Source organism: Fulmarus glacialis, unplaced genomic scaffold (genome assembly GCF_000690835.1).
Source record: "Fulmarus glacialis isolate BGI_N327 unplaced genomic scaffold, ASM69083v1 scaffold35818, whole genome shotgun sequence".
NCBI lineage: Eukaryota > Metazoa > Chordata > Aves > Procellariiformes > Procellariidae > Fulmarus > Fulmarus glacialis.
In genome coordinates, this window is record NW_009228262.1 from 30377 (window position 1) to 42828 (window position 12452).

A 12452-nucleotide genomic window follows, 5' to 3' on the forward strand; every position below is an offset into this window, starting at 1 on the left:
AGTCATTTTCTTTGTACTTCTGGCACCATCTTCGTTAGGAAGATTTATTGTCTGCTTTTTAAGATTTATCAGTTTGCAATGGCCACCAGATGAAGGGATCTCTTTAAACCACTCTGTATGGGGAGAGTATGAACATATGCATTACAGTTAGAGCCTTAATTTCTTCCATGATGGAAATCCACTTACAAACATCAATAATGAGGGGGAAAAAATTTGAGACAGTTTTATTCAAGACATGCTGTTTACAAGGTGCTCTGTATTCTGAAGTTATTGCCTTACAAGTATTCAAACTGACTGTGTCCCTTAATTTAAGAAGTAAAAATGAGGGTTTTTTGAGTAGCTGAGAAATTAAGAGAGTAACAGATTTACTTGTTAATTGATAACACATCACAAAAATAAAGGTTTTGGACAAGAATCATTTGAACATTGCTATTATAGTTATCACTGTTTTTCTTAAAAAAAGGTCTATTTACTAAGTTACAAATACAGACAACTGTTGCATCATCTTACAGCATTGGAATTGCTGTTGAATATCAGGGAAGGGTAATAGGATAGATAAAAGTTCTCTAAAAGAGAAAGCACCAGAACTAGCAGAAAGGTGGGGTTGGTCAGCCCTTCATTTGAATGTAAATGTAATTATGAGGCAGGCAGTTAGGCTGACGTCAGACAAGATCTTGGTAAACCATTACCACCAGCACCTGGTAACACAGTTGATAATAAAAGAGGATGAAGTAGAAGATTCCAAGCAGAGTGGCATTATTAGAGAAAATCAAACACAATTATTTTTAAACAGCGAAAGAAAATGCGGAAGAACAAGATGTTGTGACAACGTATTTACAATCTGTGACAATCATGTATGTGAGCTCTCTCTTGGATAAAGAAACCAGCATGTATCCAGGATCTGCAAGGTGCAGCAGCAACAATCTGCCAGTGCAAAACTTTGTGTCTACTCCACCCTATTCAGATTACATGGGATATCATCATGTGCCAACCCTGGACACCCATGGACAGCCTGCGGGAACCTGGGGATCTCACTATGGCCCACAGAGGGAGGACTGGAATGCTTACGGCCCAGGACCTTCCAGCACGGTTGCTGCTGCACAGATCAATGGCTCGTCTCCTGGACAGGTCTCCTACAGTTCTGCTGATTACAGCTCCCTCCATCCTGCTGGATCTGGGGGGTTACCTCCTGTAGATACAATTAATACACAGCAAATCTCTCCCAACAGCCAAAGGCACAGCTCTTATGAATGGATGAGGAAAACAGTGCAAGCTAACACTACTGGTAAGTATATATCCAACTTTCAACCTGAGAAAGCATCTTCTGCTATCACTGATCTTATAAATAATTAACTTTACTTGAAGCACATAGGTTGGTGGGTCATTTATGACATTTATTTAACCTACTGCTGTTTAATGCAGTTTTAACTAAATTTGCACTAGTTTCACTTTCATCCCATAAAGGCTTTATAGGGTTACTATAGTGGAATGGCTGTTGTATTTAGATATGGCTGCATCTCACTCCAGTCCAGGAACCTTTGTTGTAACATTATGTAAAGCATTTTGGATGAAAAACATGAGAACATTATGGAACAACGAATGCAGCAACGTTTAACAGTTACAGGCAAAAATGCTACATAATTATTTTGTGCCGCAAGGTAAATACCAATACAAAATCAGGTTGATCTTTTTAAATCTTTACAGACTTTTCAATACTTCTAAAGAAAATTATGTGCTCAAAATTATGTGTTCTGATCCAACTGTAGTGATTATGCAATTTTCTGCTGTTGTTCCTGTGTCTTTTATTTTTCTATCTAGATTTATTAGGTGAGAAGAAATATTCTTAGCGAAGTAATCTGACTCAAATGACCAGCGTAGGATATTTTGTTTGCAGACCACATATCCGATCAGTTAAGCTTCCTTTTAATTTAGTTTTAAATCGGTTTTATACCATTTTTCTCATGTACCAGAATTTTGCAGCTTGCCACAATTACACAATTAAAAATCACTTTCTTGCACGTGTCACTCATTGATGCGCCTGTTTTTGTCACAAGCTGCATGCCAGATGAATCTTTCGGTGTATATTCCCAAGGTGTAAATTGTGTGTAGCAAGCTTTGCTAAATCTATTGTTAAGGTTAAAAGTAGTAAGTGTGTGTTACAGAGCATCAAAGAAAATGGTCTACAGAAAGAAGAGCAATTAGAATTGGAGCAATCTTAGAAGACACAGAAAATCAGCACTGCTGCTTGAGACACAATCCTCCTTCAAATGGTTATTACTCAAGAGCAAAATTAGTCTAGTAATTGTTTCTTAGTAATAAAGCAGATACACACTGTTTTCCCACTGTTACTAAATATAAAACGCCTAGTGAACATTAAGATATCACAATGTCATCCTTCCACTTGGAGCCTCTACAAAGGTCTTCAAAGCCAAGCAGACTTATAGTCTGTTTTTTGCCCCTTATGTATACTCATGTAAATCAGCAGTAACTTCATTAACATCATTAGAGATTTGCAGGTGTAGAAGTGATGCAAGACCTGAGTGTAGACCAAATTCAATTGAGACTACCGAATGTCAATGAGGCAACCCTGCCTCTGTCATGTTGTCACGGAATTTTAAATGTGTTAGCATTCTTAAAGAATAAAACTAAAAAAATCTAAATCCTAGTTTTACACTTATTACACAGACATGGAAGACCCTGAAAGGTTTCTCACACGCTTCCTCAACTTCATAAAATATATATGCAATTCAGAAAAGCAGTTATGTGCTTAAATTAATCTCTAGTCTGAAAAGCACTTACACAGAATTTACACACATGCCAAAATACTTTATGAACAATACTGGACAGGTGAATCCAGGCCTGTCAATAGATACATGTCCTGAGGCTGTACATTCCTAAAGCCCAATCTTCTGAAGTGTTAAAAACAGCTCAGGACTTCACAGAATTGGGCTCAAGACATCAACCCAGCTTAAAAAAAGGGTTTGGGAGAGTAAAGCACAAATGTGGTATTTTGCAAAACAAGAAAAGTACTGAATAGATCTGGCTTTTCATTGGTGTTTTTAAAATAATGTTAACTGTAAAAACTGGAAAATTTTAATACCAACCATAAAAAGTTGTGAAAAATGAAAGGAAATTCAAACAAATAATGACAAGGCTAAAATTATGCATGTAACAGCTACATATTAACTTATCAATGCTTTCTCTAGAAGATAATGTAAGAAAACTTACTTGATGCCATTATAACCACTCTTTGAAACAGACGTGCTCTCTGTTTTTCCTTATTGCCATAATATCATTCACACTATCAAAGGAGCTACTGGCTCCTCCCCTTCAATATTATTGCTGCTTAATACAGTTCATTGCTCTAAAATTTCAGAATTACAGTCCTAAACTTTAAAAATATATTTATATACATAAATATGTGTATGTCCTTAACTTCACTAGTGGCGTGTACTCACATCAATGTATGTGAGCAGCACTGAATAACAGAATCAAAACACATCTAATTAAATGAGGGAGCCTACTGAAATACTGTCCTAAAGACAATGGGAATTATTTTTGAGGAGGGGATGTTAATGAGCATTTTTTCCCCCTCTATTTAGACTCTATTAAATACACTACATTCTGATTCAATATTTGTATTTAGCATTTTATACAAAAAATTAAATTGCAGGAAAAGTGAAATGAAAATTTACCTGACCAAGTCAATTCTCAGGATGAAACAACATCACGAAGACAGAAGTACTACGTCCTTTCAACAGATAAAATTTGATTTGAAATTATATATCCTCTTAGTAAAAGACTGTAACTGTATATTCAGAACCAAACCTTTTTTTATTTCAAATGCACAGACATTGCAAACATATGAGGCAATAAGAAATTTTAAAAAACAAACTTCGAAAGTGGGCTTGGTAAAGATATCTTCCCAGACAGGCTATCAAAATGAGAAAAAGAACATCTACAAAATTCCTTACAGTCCGATCTTGTTTTTACTAAAAATCAATGACAAAATGCCCTATCAACTTCAGTTATGTAAGAACAGAACTTCAGACCAATTAATTTCTAAAACCTGTGTAATCAACAGTGTAAAATGTGTATTTTATGAGAGCAAGTAAGCCTTCAAGGCATGAAACTTACTGAAAAGAAGGTATCTAAACAAGGGCCTAGAAAATAGATTTTATATCTTTTAAAACTTTATATGAAATTTCACCTGGGAGTGACCCTTCTCAGAAAAAGAATGGACTTTAAGGGGACAGAACAAAAGGACAACATTATATTTATATTTTGCAAGATCAGCCTCAGCTTTTTTTTTTTGAACTACAGTCAACACATTTTATGTCTTTGTTTAAACAAGCAGTGATGTACAAGTAATTCAGATTACATCACAGCAGAAACACAGCCAGAAAGCAAAACAGAAAAGCAGGAAAAAAGGCCAGGCCTCTGCTCTAATGCTAATTTATTTTGCTTTGTAAACTAGTTGTGACATCTATTTTCCACTGGCCTACATTGTCTGAGGTTTTGAGGCCTATCTGTCATATTGAGGCAACAGACCCTTTCAACACTTCTCTTCCCTTTGATATGCAGTCTTGTCTCTTCCTTCTCCCTCCTTTCTTCAGGAGTTATATTGCCGGAAAGGGTGATGATTTTCACAGCAAATAAAGAGGCCTTCTCCTAGCTTTATTGTCTTCAGAAGAAATGCTCTGTGAATTTTATGACCAAGGGGAATGGGGAAAACTACTCCTTTTCTCCACCCCCTCAAATCATGGTTATATTTGCTGATTATAGTGAAGCCGGAATAACCCTGTTGAATTTTAACTTGTTTTCAAAGATTACCTTCTAAGCCTTCAGTTTACAAGGAACCTGAATATCTATACTATTGTTAACATTAGAACTATCACTTAGAGCAAATATTTCAAAGCCAACAACTTGTACCTTGGAAAAAAGGTAAACTCAGTTTGATGATTGTTTTAGTCCTGCAAATTTAGGCAGGAAAACCTTGTACACTCGAAGTCAAAGTGGCTAAGGATTTGCAAAAACATTCTTAGTTATGCATATTTCAAAATGTCTTAAGCTATGTCTACCTCTAGCCTTCAGATAAAAATATCTCAGTCTATCCTCAATGTTGGTCCAAAAATTAGAGAGAACTGAGGACAAAAATATTCCTTCATCTATTTCTGTCCTTTTTTCCTCTGCTAAGATGAAAGAGTCTGACATTTGTTTAGGGCTTGTAAATTCCAAACCAATTGGCTTGTGTTTCTGAATGTGAAAGGGGTTCTGATAAGATCTCCTTGTCGCTCCTTTGTGTGGCGTGTGCTTCATCTTAACACCTCAATGGATTTTAGGGAACCACTTTAAAGGAGTCTTTGTCCTACAGTTTGTCCCAGAAAACTCACATCAAAAAAAACCTGGGAAGATCAGAAGAAAAAGGAAAACTATCTAGTTGGCTGTTGAAAGTGCAAAGGAGAACAAATAAGTTGAAAAGTGATCTCTCTGTATTATTATTATATGAAGAACTGTTTTTAAAAGTCTATGAAATGAGAGAGATCTTCTAAACATCAAGTAATGCTTCTCTTAACAGTATTCATCCAATATATCTAAGAATATTTCTTTTACACATTAGAGAGAGAATGATACTGAAATCCTCTTACAAGTATTTTATTGCCTCGTCTTACAAATTGCGAAGTGCCTTCAACTCCAAAGGGAAGCTCAGCACACAGAGTACCCCCAGTAACAGCTCTACAGGCACTCAGCATCTTGCAAGACTGGACCTTTTTGAAAAAATGAATTCAAATTGTTATTGAACTTATAAGCATGTCCAATGGCCACACAAGAGAGTGAAAGCATTTCTAGTAGGACATTTCTTTGTGTTAGAGAGGTGATCTTCAAAAACTCAAATAAAGAATTAGGACACGGTACAATTAAACAAATTGTGACTGAACTTCAGTCTCGAAATCCTGTGTATTTATGCCTGCATATACATGGAAGTATTTTGAATGAACACTGAAATGAAACCCCTTTGAGATCAAATATAGCCAGCACCAATTATGTACTGCTATGAATTATTAAGATGCTTCACTTGAGCTTTACATTTTAAATGTATGTTTACAGAGAGAGGGAGATAAAGAGGAAAAGACAGTTATGATAACCAATCCTCACTCACTTATTCACTCTGAACCTCATATTCCTTCTCTGTAACACAGAAAACAATCCCATGCAAGTACTCTGTAGTTTAATGGATGTCTGTAAAATGTTTGAGATGTTTGAAAGAAAGATGCTATAGAAAATCAAATTCAACATATTAATAATATTTCTTTCTCAAACAGGTAAAACAAGAACAAAAGAAAAGTACCGAGTTGTTTACACAGATCATCAGAGACTAGAATTAGAGAAGGAATTTCACTGCAACAGATATATTACAATAAGGAGAAAGTCAGAACTTGCAGCTAACCTGGGACTATCTGAAAGACAGGTACACAGAGACTATCCATCATTCGTACACACCCATTCACCAGACACTGTTACTGCCAGAGGACACGAGCAGCATTCACTTCCTGTATCCAAAAGTAGTGCGAAGGCAACCATGATAAAGTTTGTGAGTATATTTGACACACAGAGAATACACTACGCAAATAAAAATTATTAAATAGGCTAATTTGACAGAAACCTCCAGTTACGGGTAACTAAACATTAGGAATTCATTTATACTGGAAAGAGTACTTATTCTTACATGCATAACAGCTTGCTAGACAGCTAGAATTTAAACAGTTCAGCTTAACATTACCTTAGCTATGTTCTCAACAGTTATGACATTCACCATGGTATTTCTTCTTGCAATCACACAAAATGGTGGCCAGAAAAAGTCCAAAGCATTGGATATATTTCAGCTGTAAGCCAGGAATTCAGCATTCAAAGAGCAATCAAACAAGGTATCTATGTATTTTATGTTACAAATTTATTGCCGCTATTTCCACAGGCCAGATTCTTCCTCAGTCAGTTAGATTTCAGCACATTTTAAGAAGTTTTTACAGCCTTTGATTTTCAAGTCAGGATTTCTTTTTGCTATTATGTTCACAGGTACTTCACCTGTAGTAGTAGTTCACACCCACTATATACAGGATGCTTTAGGCTATAAAATTTGGTGCCAAATGTTTATGCCTATTATACACATATATGTAGCCAAGACTATCCACTCAGGAAATTTTCAAGTGCGTACTTAGATCCATTGCTTCTTTGGAAAGCAGCTCTGCATTCATTCATATCAAGTACATATTTAAGCTCTGTCCTGAATAAAGATAGTCTCCTAAGCAGGGGCCCAGGGATCTTAGCTGTGTCCATACAAAGACTAGAGGAATTCAGGATAAAGAATTTCCTAAAATCACTGTGTTGGACAGCACGCTGACGAAGCACAGCTCTGCAGTCTGCAAATCTAGTAACTGTTGAATCCAACCCTCCTTACACAACAGAATTGCAATGGTTCTGCTACAGTTGGAGGATAAGGGAAGATTTGGCAATACTGAATAAGGCATCTCATACCTTAGCAACCAGATTTATTGCCCCAGGTAAATTTAAACAAGAGATCTTTCTTTTCAGAATTTTACATACTTTTGTTCTTTCTGAAGATACATATTCAGTTCTCTAAAATATTCTCCTCTTTCAGTGGCCTCCTCTGCTGCTGCATTCAGTCTGTGCAAGAAAATGGAATAGAGAGGGACCAATTGAGGCTGGAAGAGTAAGGATACACGGATAAGCAATGATATTTTAGGATCAAGCACTGGATGCAGTGATGTTCAATCTCAGACCTAAATAGTACATAGATTACACTCTGCAGACTACAAGTGGCCCCAGAAAGTAACTATAAAAAACAAGTCTATCATTGAAGTTTGTTACACAGTAGGATGTAGCTCCATCAGAAATTTTCAGAGAACTGCAATTATAAAAGACCCAAAACCTCTGCTTTAATGTTATGCAAGCTGGCTGATTTAAAACACAGACATGCCTGGAGTAACCAGTGATACCGCATAAAATCAATAGTTTCCTTTTACACAGTTGTTGCTCTTGAAGCCATCCAATTTTTGACTGGTAAATTTCCTTCAAGTATAATGAAGACAAAATACATAATCTGCATTTCTACAGGACTCACAACAAAGCTAAATGCTTCTTACTGTCATTACCAGTAAGGTAATAAAATAATAACTATTTGGAAAATAATAAAAATATTTTTAATATAAAGCAATGGTACAACTTTCTATATAATATTGTATTCAACACACCTTAAAGGATAGAAGAGAAACTATAAAGTAAGAACACAAAAAATTAACGATAAAGAAAACACAAATGGGGTTTTCTACTCATTCACACTTTCACATAAGGAAAGAAAATATAGATACTTAAACTAAAAGTAGATTTCAAACAGATAAGAGTCTTTTCATATGCACAATTAGCCTGGGAAATTCATTGTCATTAAGTAGAGCTGATAAATCTATTTAGACATGACATAGTATATATATATATTTTACATACATAAATATATAGCCCAGTAACAAAAAAATGTGAAACACTTAAAACACATAATAAGAATATACATACACACACAAATCACTCACAATATAAATGAAGAAAAAGGACCCTCACTACTTGTGTTTGAATTAATCTGTAATGTGATGAAGAAGTAATCTTCAAAATTATTCCATAACAACACATGGCACTGTCAAAGCTTAGATGATGAACTAGGTGGACCCTGAGTCTAAATAACTAAGCTGACTCCTCTGTTCCTAAATATTACAGAGCAAGTTCACTTTACACCAGGTCTAAGAAAAGAAAGTAATTTTCTATTGATTATGACGTAGAAAATGAATACAGAGTAACTAAAAAAATTTTCAGTGCACAAAGCCAGTGTTGGTTTTTTTGGTTTAGGGTTTATGGGTTTTTGTGGGGTGGGGGGTTTTTTGTTGGTTTTGTTCATTTGTTTGGTTTTTTTAACATATCTGTATTTTCATTGCTAGTATTACTGTAAAAAGTTGACGACTGCTTTGAATTAATCAGATATCATTTATAACACCACAGGTGAAAATCTGGTTCCAGAATCGCCGAGCCAAAGAAAGAAAAATCATCAAGAAGAAAATATCTCAGTTTGATGGCAGCGGGGGCTCAGTTCAGAGTGACTCTGGTTCACTCAGTCCAAACGAAATATCTAGTTCTCTGTTCCCACCACCACATGGAATAAATGGATTACAGCCTAATGACATTCATCAAGTCATAGTTTCAGAATGAACAGGAAAAAAAAAAAAAAGGAAAAAAGAAAAAGAAGGAATGGATTTCCCTGCCTCCCCTCACCCCCTTGAAAACTCAACTCTGCAAAGGACCATTCTCATTTAACTGTCTTCAGAGTGCTGATTTCTAAGTACAGGATCTGGGACTACTATCAAAATATTTTAATTATGGCAGAAATCTCAGGGAACTTGCGCTGCTAAGATCCATCACTCAAAGTCTTTGAGTAGGAGGTAATTTGCTTCAGACACTGACACAAAGAATGATACAACTGAAGATTCAAGTAAACGTAGTTCTAGTCTGATCATATATATACATAGAAAACTAAGTGAACTGATTATAGAGTATTATTGCATAAAATATAAGATGCTGGGTGTATTTGGTTTGTTACATGTTATATAATTAGAGAAAACCATAGATGTTAATAAATATTCACACTTAAGTGTACTGAAAAGAATGCCACTTTTTGAAAACAACAAAACATTTAAAACACTTTTAAACATTCAAGAAACATAACAATGTTGCTATGCCAACATATTGCATTTAATTAAATAAAACAAATCATCTTTGCCCCATGTAATTCAAGCATGCCAATCTCCTAAGCAATAGTTACAGATATATCATATCATACCAAACCTGCCAAGATTTGTTCAATTGTAAGAAATGCAGCAATTTGTCATGCACGTTAGTAAATGCCAAATAGTTTGGAAGATATCGGTATTACTTCAATCCTCAATGAATCCACAGATTATTGCTCAAAAGTATGAGCACAAATGTAATGGAAAAAGAACCGTTACTACCAGCAAACCACCAAAAAGCAAATAAAGAATTTGTTTAATGTCCCTAAACCTTTTAAGTGAAATAGTAGCAGTCTTGGGCCACTGATTTTATACGTGACACTTATTTTGGGCTAAAGGCAAAGTAGCTGACACTGTATTTCGAAGCTGTCATCAAGCAGCTTGGCATTCACAAAGTCACAGCAAGCATGTAACAAAAGAAGTGTTCACTCCATGTGCACTCCTGAAAGAGCACAAATTAAGGATAAACATGTTCACAGTGTGGTTAGCTTTAATTATTGGTCCATGTTGGCAGGTGAGAAGGTAGCAATGGTATGTAGAAGACAACTGATGAGTCTGGAAAAAGTAGAAAGAAAACCCAAAGCACTAAAAAAATCCCCAACCCTTCAGTAGTACTATTCATTGGAATTTCATAATATGAGCTTTTTGATAGCATGCAAGTAAGTGCTCTGTTGGAAAAATTTAATGTTACTGAAAATGTCATCAGGAACAAAGGTAATAAAAAGGGAAAACAGAAGAAAACAAACAGAAAACACCGTTATCTGGCATATGAAAAGTCATGCATCACTTACTTCAACAACATAAAATTCTTGGTCTCAGAAACAGCAGATCAAATTCTGCTTTTCTTAGTGTTCAACAAGCATTGATAATGCACCAAGCAACATGGACAGAACTTGCCAAAGCACTCATTATCTGGATTCAATAAATTAGATCACTTAAATTCGAAAATGTGCCTCACTGTTTCCCAATTATTTAAAAATAACTCTGTTAGAGTAACTCCATGAAAGTAATTCTATTAGGAGTTACAATAATAACACTCTTCAAAAATAAATACTAAGTTATAAAATTGTAGACATAAATGTCTCAAGCTAAGCTAGAAGAAAATCTGTAACACAGAATAAAATCTTACTGATTGTAAGCATTTTGTGGGTGGTTCTCCAATATATTGCTAGTAATTTCTTATTCATATGGTTAAAATAAATGGACATATCTTAATGCAAACAAAAAATCTTATGTATATAAATATTTATGAAACTCAACCCTATGAGAAATTGAGACTACATCTGCATGGCTTTAATTCAGCACCTTCTAAAACTGCTCACTGATACTATAGTGTTATGTGATTGCATGGACATTTTAGAAGACAGAGCAGCATGTTATAGAACATGCACACAAACAGATCTACTTTTGTTTATATTGAGAGAAGTATACATGCTAGCAGATGGCAAGACACATACATGCTCCTCTGCTCTGCTTTTTATTCAAAGAAATCCATACATTTGCTCTATAACAGATTTGGGAGAGGAGGTTTTCCCAGTTCCACCAGCCCCCCTACCTGTGTTGTCCTTTTATACATGAAGGATGTAGAAGATAAAATAATTTCCCAAGAAACTCATGAAGAAAGAAGCTGTAATACTTCAGACATACAAGAAAAAAGGGAAGAGGACCTTTACCTTGCTATTCAAATCTCAAATCATCAAAAGGCCTACCTTTTAGAAGGCCTACCTCTATAGAAGAGCAGGCGATGGCTTTTGTGAAGGTATCAGTAACAGAGAAATGGAGAGTGAGAGAAAACTTTTTTCTTAGTTTCTAGATTTTTCTTCTGTGATCAGTTTTCAAATCAACAAGGAAGAATGGCAAGTAAAGAGCTATAAACATACAACATGTCATTCATTATACTTGTAAACCAGAAATGCATGGTTTAACTTAAAATTTCTCTTTCTTTCTAATTTATGTCAAATTTGAAATAAAAAATTTACCTACTTATTTACGAGGTTCACATTCAACGTATTCAAAATTATCATCTGCAGTTTCTAAACAAGCTCCGGTCAGGAGCCAAGCAGTCAGGAAACACCATGCTATTCTGACAAACTGGGCAGAAAAGCCGCTGAAGCCATTGACTGTACTTCAGAACAACCACTGTTCATAAAGGAAATATTTTAAATGAGACTACTTTAGATGTCAAATGGGAGTTTGAATGGGATACAAAGCACCTCCTATGAGATGTTTAAAATCAGTCTTGTCAATAAAAAGTGTTCTCCTTTTTCATGATCTTCACCCTGATTTTTTTCCATCAGGTCTATTTTAAATGTATTCAAAGCATATATTAATAAATAGCTGGGGGAGATCTCTTTCATGCACTTTTATCTCTTTCGTGCACTTTTATCTCTTTCATGCACTAGATAATGATCTCTAAGCCCAAAAACTGTATCAGTTTATCTTCTCTGGCTACAGCTAAGTCAAATAAAAGCTATTCTCCCTATCTTGCACTGTGCATAACTACCCTCCATCTAGATCATAATGACCCTTTAAATTGAAGCGTAGTGCCACAGCTGTTTCTCAAAATAATCCAAGGGAAAAAAACATTATTAAATCCTTTTAGAATAA

The 12452-nt window shown here is 35.2% G+C and overlaps 1 protein-coding gene across 1 annotated transcript; it reads left to right on the top strand.

Moving 5' to 3' along the window:
• Positions 1–765: 765 nt before the first annotated feature.
• LOC104080891 (homeobox protein CDX-4-like) lies at positions 766–9282 on the top strand. The gene is made up of 3 exons (XM_009583429.1): positions 766–1285; positions 6324–6469; positions 9064–9282. The coding sequence occupies exons 1-3, from the start codon at positions 853–855 to the stop codon at positions 9268–9270; spliced, it is 786 nt and encodes a 261-aa protein (XP_009581724.1). The 5' UTR covers positions 766–852; the 3' UTR covers positions 9271–9282.
• Positions 9283–12452: the final 3170 nt, after the last annotated feature.